The sequence below is a fragment of the Dermacentor albipictus genome, chromosome 7 (genome assembly GCF_038994185.2).
Source record: "Dermacentor albipictus isolate Rhodes 1998 colony chromosome 7, USDA_Dalb.pri_finalv2, whole genome shotgun sequence".
NCBI lineage: Eukaryota > Metazoa > Arthropoda > Arachnida > Ixodida > Ixodidae > Dermacentor > Dermacentor albipictus.
The window spans coordinates 60828278-60846698 of NC_091827.1; the positions used below are offsets into that span (position 1 = coordinate 60828278).

The 18421-nt window shown below is 44.8% G+C and overlaps 1 protein-coding gene and 1 long non-coding RNA gene across 5 annotated transcripts in view; one reads left to right on the top strand and one right to left on the bottom strand.

Annotated features, from left to right (window-relative positions):
* Positions 1-18421, bottom strand: part of LOC139048003 (uncharacterized) — a 126487-nt gene that overhangs the window by 83736 nt on the left and 24330 nt on the right. Inside the window, exon 2 of the long non-coding RNA XR_011507424.1 lies at positions 368-407. This is a non-coding gene — a long non-coding RNA (uncharacterized lncRNA). The remainder of the gene's footprint in view (positions 1-367; positions 408-18421) is intronic.
* The window catches only part of LOC135904778 (protein-cysteine N-palmitoyltransferase Rasp-like), a 34296-nt gene that overhangs the window by 11839 nt on the left and 4036 nt on the right, over positions 1-18421 (top strand). For all 4 annotated transcript variants that reach the window (XM_070522288.1, XM_070522290.1, XM_070522289.1 and 1 more), the window contains 8 exons: positions 4552-4619; positions 8806-8916; positions 9662-9856; positions 11138-11368; positions 12767-12882; positions 14491-14697; positions 15486-15521; positions 16484-16685. In XM_070522288.1, the coding sequence (XP_070378389.1) occupies positions 4552-4619; positions 8806-8916; positions 9662-9856; positions 11138-11368; positions 12767-12882; positions 14491-14697; positions 15486-15521; positions 16484-16685 (1166 nt within the window). The remainder of the gene's footprint in view (positions 1-4551; positions 4620-8805; positions 8917-9661; positions 9857-11137; positions 11369-12766; positions 12883-14490; positions 14698-15485; positions 15522-16483; positions 16686-18421) is intronic.

Genomic DNA, 18421 nt, shown 5'->3' on the forward strand with positions numbered 1-18421 from the left:
CCCTGTGTCTCAGTGGCTGTGGAGTTGTGCTGCTGAGGAGCACGAAGTGAAAGGTTCGAGTCACGACCACGGAGGCCGCAGTGGGTGCAAAATGCAGCGAACACTCGTGCACCGTTATTTGGTTGCGCGGTAAAGAACTCCAGGTGGTCAAACATTATTTCGGAGCCCTACAACATGGCCTGTGTCATCGCGAGCCTAGAAATTGAGATTCGAGACGTTGAACCTCGTACTTTTGTTAGTCATCATTATAAGTTGTTATATCCGTGGAGATGTGCGTCACTAATGTACCGCACAAACTGCCGTAATACCGCGCTTGTGCATGGGTTTATTATTATTGTGCTACTACTGATTCTGTTACTACTCTCACCTCTATGAAACACCTCCAGAGAGCGTCCTTTGGAGGTAACCTGAAATAAAAATAAATAAAAAATGAATAAATAAATAAATAAATAAATAAATAAATAAATAAATAAATAAATAAATAAATAAATAAATAAATAAATAATGCTTGCAAGAGAAATGCAGCCGTTGCTTCTTCTATACCATGAAGCTTGCAGAAATCGGGGGCACCTGTGTGTTAAATGTTTAGTAGGTACCAACTAATCAAAGTTAAATAAGCTGAGCATCGCAGACATCATGTGGAGGTTGTGCGTTGTACACACTAGCCGATACCTGAACGCTAACTGCTTGATGTGTTTACTTTCAGAGAATCGGTTTTTTTTTTATTCTTTTATTACCATATCGCCACTTCCCGTGCGCAAAATCACTTTTTGAGGAAATATAACTGTTTGCCTAAAAACAAAGTACCCCAGCTCTCCTCACTCGATCAGACCCCAAAGGCGATAGCACTCCTGCTTTAATTATCTCAAGCCTACGCTCCTCCCTCCCCAACAGAGTCCCGTGGTCCCCGTGGATATGGCATTGTATTGCGCACAGTGTGAGGTTGTATATTAGATGTCGGGCCGTTGCCGCCGCATACGGATGAGGCCTGTGGGCGGTCACGCTTTGCGTACGAAGATTCGTACGAAGCGCCGATTAAGTTTCTCACATTCCACGTACGATATGTGGGTCCTCTAAGTTAAACTATCAGTAATTTAAAGAAAAGGCTGTCAAATGCTTCTTGAACAGCTAGATTATGTGCTATGGCAAGCACAATTTTCCCAGACACGTAAAACCTGCAAATATATGCTCGTATGCACAGTTTTCCCATTCGTCTTCTTGTTCGTTTCCATGGAGAAGCGTGCACCACTTAGCTGTTCAGCAACCAGGCAAGAAACGTATTCAGAAACCTTTCAGCGATAACATCACCTGCGACAAGGTTTGGTGAATGCATGCCGCCGACCCTGGGCTAAAATACGTTGTATAAGGGAAGATGCCGAGAAGGGTGTAAATATTAGCCGTGTTCGCCTTGGTGTGACATACAGACACAAAGCGCCTTCTTCAAAAAAAAACAGAACAATAAGCAATCTTGAAAGCTCGGCGTCGTGTTCGTGTGAAGTGGCGTGCGAGGACATAGCCCTCTTGTAGCCACGCTGACCGTTAAACTCACAGCAGCAGTAGCAGCTGCGCTTCAATGTTAACGTTCTGGGTGATCACACATCGTCCCTCGAAATAATATGTGTACCAAGGCCAGTTAGTGGTGATTAAGGAACAGCTTTCGAAACAGTGAAATACTTTTTTTCTAAGTGCGGACATGTGCTTGAAATAGCAAGGACGATTTTGGGTAACGAGCTGCCTTTGTTATGTTTCGCTTGCTTTGTGTTTCACTCTTGTGTGGACGAGTGTGCGCGCGCTAAATGCTATTTTATTATCATTTATTTATTTAATTCATTCATTCATTCATCCATTCATTTTCACGCCATCTTATCATATTTCTTTCCATAAATTTTATATTTTCAACTTGAAGAAATGCCTATTGCAAGGCAAATCCTTTTTGCCTGAAACTTTTAAAGCTTTTCTGTTCGGAGGTGTACATAATCAAATTTGTAACAAAGTAAATTAATTTTACATTCTTAGGCTTGAGTCTCTACGCAAAGGCGAACGCTTCAGGTGTCGAAGACCATTGCGCACAGCACCCTCGTAGAAGCCAGGCGCACTTTGTAAGAGCTCCTACTTTGGGCTGATAAAAATTACGACTGGCTTCTCCGTTTTTTGCTGAAATCACCTGCCTCAACTGTGTCGAGGCCCCTTTGTGGCGAGTCGTCCTCCTCTGAACGTGAAACCAGCGTATTGAGCAAAAAAATTCATGAAAAATATCTCGCAACTCAAATCCTTCAGAAGCTTCCGACCAAATGTTGTTGTCTTCGAATGCGTTTCTCTTGTAGTGGCTCACATAGATGCACGCTGCAATTGCGAAATAAACAAGAAATATGAGCAATAGTTAGGGTGTCTTGACTTCATGTGAACATTGTGTCCACCAAAGCGCATAAACAACGCGTGCGAGCATCATTTCCTTGCACAGCTGGCTTATGCAGAATAGAATAATTGGCATAGCCGAAAGAACGGTCGCAAGTGCCCATAATATAATCTTGTTAAACACTCATAAACAGAACGACCCTCGTTGGCCCTTGTAGAAGAGACTTCCGGCAGGTCACTACAAAACCAGGCATAAGAGGCCACACAGACATTAGCAAGCGGGCTTCGGATGGTCGTACCTACACAAGCAAGTCCAGAGTCGTTCTGTGCACTTATCTACGTCCACGCTGCTCCACAATTGGAATCGTTGTTTGGTCGAGGCCCCCCCACAACATATCTATTTCATGGTCAGTTACGTATGACGATAAATATAGAAGATACTCCACAGCCTCAGTCTGTACGAGATCACCCTTGGAGTCTCCAGGATGTCCCTAAAATGCTATTAAATATAATTTAATGGTATCGTTTCATCGGTCAATGTTTGTGTCAAAAGTTCTTCTATATCGCAAAAAGTATAACCGATTTCTATGCTTGGTATAGAGATCTACCAAGTCAAAAGGAAGCCTTTAATATAGGCTAGTAAATAGACCTTAGCGTTTGTTAAAATTGACCTGGAACGTTGTCCGTACGATTGCGACGACCAGTTTAATCACTTTTGCAGTTTTTTTTTTTCATTTCGCATTTACATTTTATAGAAAACCTCAACAACAAAACTATTGTCTCGTTCCTTTGCTTCTTTGTTATATTATGTGCAAATACGAAAAAATATAATGGCACAATTCCACTTCTGTAGCACCACAATAATTTTATCGCTGTAACTAATATATGGACACTCCAAGCAAATTTTTGTTGTCACCATCAGCGTCGCCGTAAGGCTCCTTATATAATTAGCTATATGACGTAGTAATTGTAGCAATTGCTACAAACGGGTGGATGTCCGATTTTCCCTTTATTCATAATTAGGTATATGTATAATACATGACATGCCATGCTATATGACATGCCGTTGTATTGCCACCCCAGTCTATTAGGAAAGTTGTTCATATAAGGTCTTACATTCTTGACAAAATTATTCCTCAGAGTTTTCCCAGAGTTTTGAGAATGGCAGCCCACAAAGTGACGTTATAAAGCAAAACAACGACAGCGCCCGCCTTTAATCTTAAATTTTGTCAGAGCTAAACATTAAAAGTGCGAAACAATAACAGCGCTCAAGCTTGAAAATGTTGTCATTTTATTAGCGTGGTTGTGGGCTACCTCCAGGATGAGCCCAGGAAAGAGGTATGAAACATACCCGATACGCAAACGCGGTGGTAAAGTCGCTAAGAAAGACATTGCCTTTAACTAATCAACATAAATGACATTGTCTGATGACGTAATTCAAACAAAGGACCTCTAGCACAGCAGCTCCTGTTTACTTTGCCTACTTCAGTTCATACTGCTACGGTAGCTACGAGTCTTACACTTCGTGTAATATTCTAAATGTTGCCATCGCATTCATTGCTTCACCCTCACGACGAAATTGGAATATTTTTTTTCTGGCATTTCCTTCAATTTTTGCTTCTGCTTTAGCTCACAAATTATGTAAGAAGAATAAATTTTTTTCGCCACTTTTATTTCCTTCATGCATAATGTTGAAGCACACTGCCGATGTATGTTTTCCTTGTTCCTCTGTTTTCCGCTGTACCCCGGATTATTAATGCGAAAGCATTATATGCCCCACGAAGCCGAAAATTTCGCGTCCGTTGTTATCATCGGATGCTACCGAAAAACTACGTGATCAAGTGATTATGTCACGTTCCCGGCGCTGGACCAGCTGCCGCTAGTACTGCGAAATCCCACGGTGGACCGTCACGGCATCGGACAGACGCCGTGGCCCACTCAAAAAATTGTATTAAGCTGGATTAAGCTAGATGAAGGTGTAATAAGTTTGGTACAAATCAGAACAAGGTGAATTAAGATGCAGTTTTATAGAAGATGATAACCTGGACAAGTCCTAATGCTTTCGCATTTAAACGATGCACGGGTACTTGAGTGACTGTCATGTTGACAGCTGGGAATAGACTCGAGATCTTGGATTACTGCATAATTTCTTCGGTACTTCAGAATGTTAATGCTTACATTTCGCTTACTCTCTAGAGGCCTTCCTCCTGGTCCAAATGAAACGCGCCTTCATCAAGAGCCCGTATGGTCTTGAACAGAAGCAGGTAAGCCATTGGGTGCTTTAAAACGATAAGCATTTTGAATAGCGAAGCGCGAAGGGTTCCAATGGAATTGAAAAACAACTACGTGCACCTTAGTCAACTGCACCTTACACAATGGGGCAGTTCTTTTCTGACTGGCCAACGCTAGTAAACGTATTAATAAAGGTGTTTGAACGTCAATACCTTTTACATACGAGCATTTATAAATGTATGCTTGGATGTTTTCTAAGCTATTCAGATTACCGCTGTATCCGACAGGACTATAAGAGGAAAGATATTTAATTTTAGAGGAAAGGTGGTTAAAAATTACACCTGAATCGAATTCCATTTCTCGCTGATTTTCTTTGGCAACACATTTTTTTCCATATGTGTAAGGGTATTGCCTTACCGCACTGTTTGATCTTTGACGCCAGCAAACAAGAACCTCCCCATTTTTCATTGGCTTTCGCTGTAATTAACGACTAAGCAGCGGCTACATTAAAACCTACCGTGGGCATGCAGCCTTGGGCGTCACGATATGGGGCAACAGCGACAGCGCGGATTCAGACAAAGTTGAGTGGTTTGGTGAGCGAATATGATATGGTCACATGTCGCCGTCATCACCATCCTTGACCGCCACATACAGCCTGCCAGGGCCATGGCTGCCCATCACGCAAGGATTTGAAAGACGGGTCCTGGGCGGTATAAGGAAAGTGCCGCATCCAGTCTTGACCTTGTCGTGATGACCATTTGGCATAATGGAAACCTGATGACACGCTAACTCGGACGCCTTTTCAAATTTCATTTCCACACATGCCTATCTAAAAATGCGCAGCTTGCAGCTGACCACGCCTGCTAAAGCTTAATGTAGTTGTTCATTCCGGGTACGATACCGGTATTTTAAGCACATAAAGCCGAGTTCTTTATGCATACGGCTACTAAATATACTAACTGAATATTGCGGCACTGGCTTGAGCTGAATAACTTGTAGGAGGGAATGCTTTGCTTCTCTTCGCTATGTGTGCTGCTTAAGATCGGGATGAGCAGGTGATCTCGTAAAAAGTGCGCAGTAAAATAGACCGGCGGACGGACGTAGTAGGCCTGGTTTTCGAGCTCAAAACTGCTGTGGCAGCAAAAGGAAGAATGTAGAGAGGCCAATCAGTAGTGTATATCCTGTTGAGAAAGCGCCAGGGAGAAAAAGAGGGCACGGAAACACGAAAAAAATAAAAGTAACCCCAAACGCTAATCAAATGATGATTTTAACGTCCACAAGCTACACATGGCCAATGAGAAATTTCATTCACCATGAGGTGCCGGGTACCGGCCGTTTAAGGTCAGACTTCGGGCTAAAGCGCGCTGTATGAGCGTGCTTTCCACATCCAACGAAGCGCGCCTGCCGCTGCCGCACTTGGCACTCACAAGTCGCGGCCCATCATGCTCAGAAATAAAAAGCTACATAGCCATCGAGACCCTACCCATGTTCCTGAATACCCATTTGTGGTAGGAAAACACCACTCGATCAAGATAATTCGCAGAAGTGAAATTATTGCAAAGAACACAAGAGTACTTTCATAGCCTTGTAAGCTGCCACACAGTACACGGTGCATTGTCTCTACCACAAAAACTTTGGGTGGGGATGCCTAAATATATAGGAGACAGGTCATGATGCTGCTCATACCTATATTTCGACATTTTTTATGATTCTCGATTCATGAAGCAAGGTCGTGGTGTTGCAGGCACCAAGATACTAAGGGTCAGCAATGTAGTCAAGCAATGTAGTCACACAACATGTTGCGGAAGACACCTTTATTTGAAATTTCCCGTAGTTATCCTTGCATTGCTATTGCTTCCGCTATATGCAACATCATTTCTCTGCAATATCGGACCACTTTGCCAGGCACTCGCTTGTCGTCGTTGGCCGTGAGCATGATGGCATGGCGACGGCGCAGTGACTACGACGGAATGACGAAATAAAAATTCTGTCGATGGAATGACAAAGTCGGCATGTCGTTGATGGCATGACGACACTGAGTTGACGGTTCTGAAATTACAGCGATGGCAGGACCGCGAAGTTAGAATGATGACAGTATGACAAGAAATGACAGCGGCGGCCTGACAATGACAAAATGCCATGACAACGTCGGCATAAGCACTATTCAATAACCACAGCAGGCCGACTTCTCCTCGTTTCTCTTTATTAACATCTACTCCTATAGCAGTATTCAACAGACGAAGAAAAAATTACGAGACGGAATGACGAAGGTGTTATGACGACGAAGACTTCATGACAATGGGGTGACGTTTATGAGGTTGTGATCATGATATCCCGATCCCGATGGCCTGACAACGACGGCGCGACAAGAACCGTATGACAAAGCTTCAATAACGACGATGAAGCGGTTACTTCACGACGAGAGTCGGATGAGAAAGCTGGAGTAATAACGATGGAACGTCCACGGTATCACGACGACGCTATGACAATGAATGAGGAATGTGTGACGACAACGGCCTGAAGACGATGGCATGACGGGAGTCGGATGAAAAAGCTGGAGTAACGACGACAAAACGACCCCAATGGCATCACGATGATGGTACGATAGAGAATGCATGACAACTGTATAACGGCGATGACGTGGGGAAGGACGGAAGGAAGGAACGATGGATGGATGGATGGATGGATGGATGGATGGATGGATGGATGGATGGATGGATGGATGGATGGATGGATGGATGGATGGATGGATGGATGGATGGATGGATGGATGGATGGATGGATGGATGGATGGATGGATGGATGGATGGATGGATGGGTAGATGGATGGATGGGTAGATGGATGGATGGATGGATGGATGGATGGATGGATGGATGGATGGATGGATGGATGGATGGATGGATGGATGGATGGATGGATGGATGGATGGATGGATGGATGGATGGATGGATGGATGGATGGATTGATTAATGGATGGATGGATGGATGGATGGATGGATGGATGGATGGATGGATGGATGGATGGATGGATGGATGGATGGATGGATGGATGGATGGATGGATGGATGGATGGACGGACGGATGGATGGACGGACGGACGGACGGACGGACGGATATATAGATGGATGGATGGATATATGGACGGACGGACGGATATATGGATGGATGGATGGATATATGGACGGACGGACGGACGGACGGACGGACGGACGGACGGACGGACGGACGGACGGACGGACGGACGGACGGACGGACGGACGGACGGACGGACGGACGGACGGACGGACCGACGGACGGGCGGAGAGTTGGTCAAACTTAATCTGGAGTGCCCCACTACAGAGTGCCTCACATTCCTATCGCGGTGCTGGCAGGCAAAACCCCAGCATTTAATTCTAAACGTTCAAGTGTAAGGGGTTGCTGCTTAGTATGCATGCCTTGACAAGGAGGCGGAAATACTGTTCATAAGCTGCATTGGAACTAAGCCAGCCGACTAAAAGTCTTCGCGTGGGCTTATACCTCGTTGTCCAGCACATTCTCCACCAGAAGTGGCAACCGCATTCTTTCTAAGCAACTTTCGCCAAGGAGTATTCCACCCCTCCTGGCCGCAGAGATATTTGCTGGATGATAACTTTGAGAGTAAAGCATCTTTACAAGTGGAAGCAGTAAAGCACTCTCAAGAAGAGTGTTTATTTGAGCGGTAGGTAGTGCGGTGTCCATAGGTGGCTTAGCCAGGGTTCATGTTTAATATAATGACTATTAAGTGGTGTGTGCTGCGTTTGTGCCTCGAAAATTGACTGGAAATGTACCGCAGTAATCGAATTGGGACGACTGGACGATCGGCAGTTGCCTGGGCAGATGCTACTTGAAGACATCGCTCGTCGGCACACAAAGCTAGGAAGGCACTTTTGTTTGTCTTTTTGGAGGGCGACTAGCCTATGTGAACGCCTTTGACTCGCCAGGCTTTCCACGTGCGTGTGCAAGGTCACGACGGCTTTGCTCCCCTCCCCTACCTATCCCTATTTTACCTTTCCATTCTCTCTTCCCGTTCTCCCACAGTAGGGTAGCCAACCAATCGCATTTCGGGTGAACACCCCTGCCTTCTCTCTTTATTTAATCCGCCTCCTTCTCCTCCTACTCCTCCTTCTCCTGCTCCTAATATCCCGCCCCTTCGAATAATCATTCATATTCCGGACATGGTCCTCGTGCCCTGCATGCAGGACACGTCAAACTGGGGCTGGCTGACGACTAGGTACGTCGTGATCAACATGTGGAAGTGGCACCTCTTGCATCCCGTACTGGGTAGGGTGATGGCCCACGTGGCACCGTCGGTAAGCAAGACATTTCTTTCATTTTTATGCTATTCTAACAGCTCAAATAATTTTTTTTTTATCTTTGACACGCAAGCCCAGAAAGGCCAACAAATGAACAAACGAACCAGCAAACGTCCAACAAGGCAAAAAGTAGGCATGGCGCTACCAGAAACTTAAACCAATATTTAAGAACTTATAAAATCTTTACTAAATATACCGGGTGTTATTGCGAACCCTGCAAAAACTTTATATATATATATATATATATATATATATATATATATATATATATATATATATATATATATATATATATTGCCTATGGCAGATAACCCAATATCAGTTCCACATCTGCTGATGTCTCTGCCTGGCTCCAGCCTGAGATATATTTTGTTTGTCCGCTGTTAATCCCTTGCAGCATTAGACAGGTACCAACGATGCTGCATAGAAAAGGCCTTGCCGCATGCATGCTTAGTATAATAATGCATTGAGGCATCACCGTGTATAGAGGTGGTGAAGCAACATTATTCGTGCACCTCTTGCCAAAATAATTGTTTCAATATTGATTGCGGCGATTCCAGAATGCGCTTTCACCAAAAAAAAAAATCACGTCACCAAGCAATAACACCTAATGCGGTAAAAAATATTTCCGGCAGCTTTTCTTTTTGTCTTCTTTTACCTTTTATTGTAAGAGCAGGAGACTGCCGGCTAATTCTTTTGTCCTTCTCCCCCCCCCCCTCACATCTCCGAATTTTTTTTTCAGCTAGTTCCCGTCTTCTGCAGCGCCTACTCGTGCTTATTCATGGCCTTTCATCTGGGCTGGGAGGCGGTTCTTCTGTACCTCGGACAGCACGCCGCCTTCTATGTTGCGGCCGCACTGCGGTTCCCTGCACTGTGCTACGCGGTCGCTGCCGTGATCCACTGCCAAAAGTTCGTGATCCCTTTCGAGCCAGCGCGGGTGAGTCAAGGAGCTCGGAACATCGGAAAGCCGTTATGGCGTCATTGCGTTGCATTGCTGAACGCCGGCTCACGCTCTCAATTCCAGACGATGGCAGCTGCATTTCGATGAAGACATTCTGCAAAAAATAAAGCTGATGTACTTAAATTAGCGCGCACTTTAAAGAATTCCGTGGGGTGAAATTAACGATATTTAGACTCACGTGTATCCACGTTGTAGTTAGACAATATTTTTTGGGCACTGCTGCTATCGCGCATGGGACATTTTTCTAATACGTGCTTGTCAAAGGTAGCATGCTGAAAAGCAAACAAACAGGCCTTTTCTTTAGCTGCGTGAGTATGGATGTAGTTCTGTAGTATTATCGTGTATTGTTTGACCAGGTAATTTAGGGCATTTAGTCGCTAAGGTTTACATTTACACATCGCACCCCTTTTTGCAAGGTCATCGTTATATCCCCTTCTGATTTCACACGCAAACATATTACATTGCAAAGCATGCCCTTTTAGGATAGTTGTAAGGCTACTATGTAGCAAAATCGAACATTGCCGACGTGTACAGACACGCTGCTCGCATCAGTGGCCAAGAAACTCCTTTGCTGTTTACACAGGCTTATTGTTGGTGTGCTGATTTCTCTTGAATTCAAGCCAGTGAAACGCATACCACTCGCATTGTATTTTTTTTTTCCGATGACCGGAATAAGATAAACAAGTACTCATGTCAATATAATACCGTGAGCGGCATTCTTTGTGAGAACTTTGTACCTGAAAACACGATTTACCACAGGTTACTTTTCAATCATTGTAAAGAACGCTCTGGCATGGCAACAGCTGCTGTGCGACATAAAGGGTACTCAGGAACGTAGAAAACATCAACAGTGCAAAGAAGAGTTTCACAAATTTAATTTAGACTGCGCAATATACTTTATACTGCGAAACATATACCGTAACCTGTTTCCCGAGATACCGAAGAACCTGGATGAGGAATAGCACTGTTTGAAGGACAGTGTTTTCACTGTCTCTTGCAATCGGTAGTCATGCCATTGTTGATGCTGTTGAACTAAGCTGCTGAAGCTTAGCTGAGTACAATGTGTCGTACGAAAAGTGTAAGGACGAGTACTACGCTGATTTTTATAAGCGCTGGTCCTTTTTTGCCGTCCTGCATCCCTTCAACTAGATGCTGTCGTATTACCGGGGTTTTTTTCAGTGGACGTGCCACAGGCGATTTGTGCAGCTCGTGGTGCAGTTTGTAACATGGTGCCTGCTTTTCTCTTTTACATCCCAGTACATGTATGAACGATATGGACTCATGCCGTATAGGGTGGCCTACGTCGCCTTCCACTGGAACATCATGCGTGGCCTTAGCTTCAGCCTAGACTTTGTTCGAGCACAGCGCCGGACCCCAGCGAAAAGCCGGTGCCAGTGGCCGCCGTATTGGAAGACGCTCGCCTTCTTCGTCTACCTTCCCACGCTCTATCTTGGACCTCCGCAGATTTACGACGACTTCGAAATCCAGGTATGTTATAGCTATGTAGATATGCACGTCACCAAAGGCATCCGCTCTTCGAAGTGTGGCAGTCGCCTACGGGTACCTTTTTCATGCATCCTCTTCATAATATTCCAGCGTTTCCAAAAGGTGATAGCCATAGTGCAGCCTTGAAAACTGTGGTTTCCGTCGAGTGTATACTACTTGAAAATGTGTGTAAGCACAAAGCAATGTTTTACGCAGATGCTAATATAACGTTCTCGCTCTTTTGTTAATAAGCGCATTCGTGGAGTCGTCCAGAATGTATCATCACGCTGGATTCCCCAACTACCACTAAATTATCTGTAAAAGAATGTTTTGCAAGCACTACCAGAAGGCACAAAAGCTGTACGACTTTGCCATCTAATAATAGTACGTCATCACCGGCAAGCCTTCCACGAGCAGCTCGTCAACTTATGGCAGGCAGCTCTCTTCGGACGGATAAATCAAAGCCTTAGATGCAAATCAGGACTGTAGAATCCGATATCATCACTTGTGAAGAGCAGAGTAATGCCATTGTTTCAAGCAGCGCAAAAAGCACAGAAGTTTTTGGCAATTGAAAGTAAAGTTTCCCTTTACCTAGTCAATGTATCCCAGTGCAAATGTAAGCATTTTCACCCCTTTCAGATAAGAACTGACAATTTGACATGATCTATACCTTTACAGCATGCGTACTTTGACGAGACCAGATCAGTTTATAGTCATGATACGATGTCTCTTGTCATGAGCAGACGCGCTGCTTAATGGCGTAACAATGGGCGTTACCGAAATGAACACCAACAAGGTGATGGGTGGCAATTTGCCTCTGTCCTGCTGCCGTTAACCGGCGCCTTTATGTGCGGTTATGCAGTGCGTTCAGCAGTAATGTTTTCCTAACATGTCCCATCGCAGCAGTACTTGCGTTCCTAACGAACAAGTGTGTACACAGTGCATTAAATAAAGTGCTTTTATTTCGTACTATTGCTTTATTGTCGCCAGAACGTGTCACCTACACAACCTCAGTCTGATAACGGGCCAAATCATCAGCCGAATCAATTCGATGGTTGTACAGGATCGTGGCTGTTTCCTATAAGCATACATAGCGCGTACCTTGCAAGAAAAATGTCTTCTACGACGCTAGCAAGTATATCTATCATTATCAGGATGATCAGCAAGCGTTTCCCTCGAAGTCAGTTTGCTGTGTATGCATGTGTACCATCAAGGTACACATGCATACACAGCTATTGGAAGTACATGTTATGTACTTCCAATCATTCACGTAGTTGTAAACCGCCGCTGAGAAAACATGCATCTACAGTGTACACCAGCGCCACATCTCCCTCTGCGGTTGGTTTTTGAAACTCTGCACTCGTGCAGTTCCTACAGAAGGCATGTTGGCAACCCACGCAGTTGGACAAACCGAGACCCAGTTGCACGCTGCGCGAGATCGCCACCGCCGTGGCGAGGATCCTGCGGAGTGGCGCCCACTTCTTCCTGATGGAACTCATGGCCCACTTCTTCTACAGGTTGGTCTGCGCATTGCATGTGTCCGACGTGTGAAGCCTGCTACTGGCACGTGACTCTATTCACGTCTAGTGAGTTAGGTTTGGCTGTCTGCCCTCGACATAAGAAATGCAGACATACCAAATTATCTGTCAGAACGAAGTAAATCCGATCTGTTTCTTGTCCAACGCAGCGCGTAACAAATACATGCTTATAAAGAATGCGAGACGTAACGGATGTATTTTCGAATCAGATGTGACTTCGGTATAGCGAAGTTTGGCTATACTTCTAACAAGATGGGTCCCTTTTGTGATATCTAAACACGAAGAACATGGGCTTTTCTTGTAGCTGATCACGTTTTGTCCATTTTTACGTGCTAAATATTCAAACGTTTAGGGTTGGCTGTTCGACTAGTGAAATTTCTGAATCGAATAGAACAAGAAAACATTAAAAAAGTGGCCTCAGAATCTAGAATGAAATATCGGCTATTTTATTGCTTTTTAAGAAATTAAAAAAATATATATGTGCAGAGTTCATCCGGTGTGCAAAGAGAGACAGTTATTTAGGTTATTTAGCTATTTTACACTTGCAGGTAAGGCTGAATGTCCTCAAACGAATGTCTTCTTTACTGAGGAACTTGTAAATGAGAAATAGCTGCTTTCATTTATCCAGTACACCTTGACGATGACTCTAACGAAACCAGAAGGCAGCCCGTTAGTACATTCACATGAGTATTGTGTTGGTTAAGAAGATGAGCTTGATAGACAACCACTCATTATTTCAAGGTTACCAAATTGCCCAAGTTAACAGCCTGTTAGGCATTACTTTAAAGGCTGCCAACGCGGCTTTGCTGTTCCAAATAATATATTGCTTTACCTCAATTGAGACATCAGTTTCGCACAATAAGCTTCCTAAAAAGAATGTATTCTTATTTAAAAACTCGAAATTATGTAACTCACTATGTCTATCCCGTGCGCACGCCCAATAACCGATACCGACCGGGACTCATTCAGCAAAATTCCGTAAGGTCGTACCATACATTATTTCTTTCCTCTACACACTCCAATGAATGTTATTATTGCGTCGGCGATGACGGTGGCGATGTTCCGCATAAAGTCCAAGTGTGATAGCATCCCTGCGAGTGTGGGTGCGAGTGTAAGCCTGCAAGGGAGAGCCGAAGAGGTTGCTCAAGTGCGCGCGCGTGGTGGAAGCAAGCCGGGAGGAAGCGTGCCGTCTTCCGTCCCGCGCTAGGCTCCGGGGGAAGCGGAGGGAGCGAAGCGTTCCTCTCTGTCTGTGCACGCGTGACAACGTGCATATTGACTGAGTTAGTAAGCGAATGTTTGCAAATTTACACGGTCAATTGAACTACTGTCGTTACTTCGCATAGCTGCATAATAATTTTCTACAGCAATTGGTGCTTCGCCTTTCAAGCAAAACTGAGGCTTTTTTTTTTGTTATCGTAGGAACGAATATGCCAAAATGTTTCAGAGTGATTTCTCGAATAGAGCATGCATTGAGTAGCAAAGACTGTTCAATCGGTGTTCAGGCTGTTGAGTATTCGAACACTCGAAATAATATTGCGAACTCCACGTCCCACATCGCGCTATAGCGCAATACCTTACCCCTGGCAGCTCGGCCATGTCCAAATGGCCCTGGATGGCCGAGCGACTGGATCTGTACAGCCTGGTGGGCTTCGCCTTTTCCCTGCTGTTCTTCTTCTACGTGCGCTACCTGTTCACCTACGGTGCCGCTGGCGCCCTGGCCCGTGCCGAAGGAATCGAGATTCCGCCGCCCTCCATGTGCATTGCCACAATGTACCGCTGCTCCCACTTCTGGAGGTGAGTAAACGACGTCCGAGTTTCACTCGGCGGGACAGAATCGCCGCATTCGGCTAGCCTACACAACGGCGTTTCGGAATTGCATTGTACATGCTAACTCCTCACGAAAGGTTCTGACTTCTAATCTTGGGTCATGGTATCCGACATCAGTTTAATTAGGTGCACCACACGTCACAGACGACTTCTGCAGTTTTCTGGTTGGCCGCGCTTCACTTCGAGCTAACACACTCCACGCTGGCGCGCTATTCTACCAGGCTTGTCGCTATATGTGCGTGCTCTGAGTGCACCCTATAGGTACAGCGCGGTGCCCACCCAAATTCTGTAATGCTGTTCTCGGTGTCTAGAACACACACGGCCTTTTTGAGCTATATGTAAATTGCGAGGGAAATTCTAGTGACCCGAGCTGCACGAAAAAAAAAGACATATAACTTTTTTTTTTTTTCGCAAACTTGGCTTCAACGCGGAAATGAAGCTATAAAGCTCACAACCACGGAGTTCGACAAATACAAGTGCTCAACCCGCATTCCACGTTTCGCGCCTGTGCCATCGGAAATGTAAGCTTTCTGCTCAGGCACAGAAAGATACTTGACCGGTGCAAATTCCATTAAAAATCTGGAGTTCCTCTGGCATACGCGCGTGTCTGAGGTTAGCTGTTTCTGCTTGTCGGTGATCGCGCGCCTGCTTGCTCACCTTCGCGCGTGGAAGCGCGTGTTTGTGCATGCGGATAGCTGTGGAATGATCGTGACTATAAATAGCGCCTTCTTTTACGTTACTTTTCTTTTTTCTAGGTACTTCGACCGTGGCATGCACCTGTGGATTCGAAGGTACGCAAGTGCGCAATTTGCAGCAACTCCGCATACCAGTGCAGCGTAAACTCAAACTAGGAAGTTTTTGCTGATTAGAACTTATAATTACCTGAAGGCCTTTACGAAGTGTTAATCATACTTCCCGCTATGCGAATGATTGAACGCATGACAAAGCGTCCGTCAAGCCGCAGATGTAGTGTTTTCTTCAATAAACTCTATGGACTGGCCCTAAATAAGAAATAAGCTTCATTAGATAACTTGTACCTAGAATATTTGCAGTGAGTTTTTTTTAGAGCCACTAATTACCTTAGAAATGCATCCACCACTAATGGCACTTTATGCTTGAGTATATTATGTAATACCTACAGGTATCTAAATAAAGAAACACATTTTTCAATGAGACTCGCCTCTAAAATCTGTATACGTTGCACGAATAAACATATAGTAATGCATTGGGTGTCTGAGAAACGTGGAGGAAGTCCATACACTGACTAAATTCTATTTTTATAGGGGCGGTACCTGTGGTTCCCAATAAGCAGACGAATGACACCAAGACACTACTTTTGGAACAGTTCTGTGCGCGCTTGTGTGCCAAATTTGAAATTATTTATCAGTTCTCTATGGCCACTTGAACCTTCGCGGATCCAATCCACAGAGGCAGGCGGTAGCCCTCACCAGAGCATTTTTCGGAATGTTCCAGGTCCTTCGATTGCCCGGATGACTATTTTCATAACCGCATCAGCATTGTCTACAACTGATTTTCTCATTTCTTTTCGCGTACTTATTCAATCGCAAGGTAGCCGTATCACCTTCGTCACAATTGTACGCGCACCGGTCCGTCACAAAGCAAGAACCGCGGACGCCATAGAGCGCGATAGTTAGCCTATGACACGGAGTCTCCAGGTGCGTAGCGCTGGACAATACTGCGGAGACCAATCTTCATTGGAAAGCCGCAATCGTGGCGTTGTCTGCATTCGCAGGTACTTTTACGAGCCAGCGGTGGGTCACAGCAGGAGTGCCTGTCGTCTGCTGTTTGGCACCATCGTGGCGTTCTGTTTTACCTGGATATGGCACAGTATGCACAAAAAGGACGCCATCTGGTGCGTGCTCAGTGTGCTCGGCATCGCCCTCGAGGTGATAATCAACGAACTGCGAAAGCGACCTCCTCTCAAGAACTATGAGGTATGCACAGGCGATCCTCAAAACATTATCGAGCATGGAATAACCCAACAAAGGTTTTTTTTTTGTATTTCACCCCTCAGCAGACGTGGTACATGAGCTTTGTGTCAGTCGGTCTGGGATGGGCCCTCCGCACCATTACAATACACTGGGCGGACACAATGACCGCGAACTAGTTTTCTTCTCAGAACGCAACTTTGGGTTTCAGGGTAGTTCTTTCTGTTTTTCCGCATTGTGGGAGTGTTTGGCTTTTCCAGCATGTGTCGTGGGACCAAATCACATTCACAAAGCCAAGAAAAGAGTCTTACGGGTAAGCAGACATTTGCTATGCTGCAAAAACGTGGTGCTGACTAGGAACAGTTGCATGCTCCTTACCGCAAAGTCAGAGAGCGTCAAGCTTCTGTGATGGGAAAAGAAGGCCAAGAGTATTGTGCGTAAAGTTAAAATTAAACTTAAGGGGCACGCATCACGCGGATTTTCGCATTGCACCTTATTGAAACTCTTGAATAAACTTTTTCTTAGATTCTAACAAGTACGTTGGATTTGTCATCTTTCTTTTCCCCCGGACATAGTGCTGCCTCAATATTTGCGGGCGAGGGGGGGGGGATGTTATTTGAGTTTGCATATTATTATGTGCGTTCGAACCACTGGGCAGTTTAGGAAACAGTGTTCCAAAAAGCAGTAGTGGGTAGGAGGTGCAGAAGTGAAAGTAAGTAGCGTTTTGCCAATCTTGTGCCAGTGTGCTGTTTTCTATTTTGAATTTCTATTCTTTGCTCCGTCATTTGCTAACATTTTCTAACATTTGCCCCGTAGGACAAATGTTAGAAATTCGAGTTTAATTGACCATACGTTCAAACACGAACTTCTAAACGTAGCACAGAAGGACCTGCCACCGATAAACTACTGAGAGGGTCTGGTCGTAAGGAATACCTGTAAACGAACACTCAAAAAGGCTGGTCAAAACAAAATAACACAGTGAAAGATTTGCGCTAAGATGGCGACAGCTAAGACTGCGAAGTTATAGGATTCCCAAGAGAAATAGCACAACTGTGGATTGCTTGCCCATAGTCGATCATTTCTGCATTAATTTAGGTGTGTTTTAATGCTCCGCTATATTTCCGAATGGTCCTGCATCATTCAGTATGTTCCATAGTTTTTCCCCAATGTTTTGTCCTTTTTTGAATCTACATGCATAAGCGAATGGTACCAAGTGTGTTGTACACACTTGGTATTTAAACACTGAATTTGTTCGCGCCATTTCTCTGTGGTCGTTTGACAATGCCATGATACACGAAAGCAAGTGGCAAAATTTTACATTTATAGTTTCATCAAACGTATAGTTTGATAACCAGAATACTGCAGAATTATGATTAATGAGAAATGAACGTTAGAAATGTCACACAGACAACGATTAAATTGAGTAAATTATGGGGTTTTATGCGCTAAAAGCACGATTTGATTATGAGGCATGCCGTAGTGTAGGGGCTCCGGAATAATTTCGCCCACTTGCGATTCTTCAACGTGCACTTAAATCTAAGTGCACGGGTGTTCTCGCGTTTCGCTTCCATCGACACGCGGCCCGCGTGACCGGGATTCGATCCCACGACCTCGTGCTCAGGAGCCCAACACCATAGCAGCCACGGCGGGTCGAGAAAGACTGAGAGGGACAATTACAAAAAAAAAAGGCAGATAGGTCAAGCAGAAAATGTCTGGTTTGCAACCCAGTGAGGGCTAAAAGA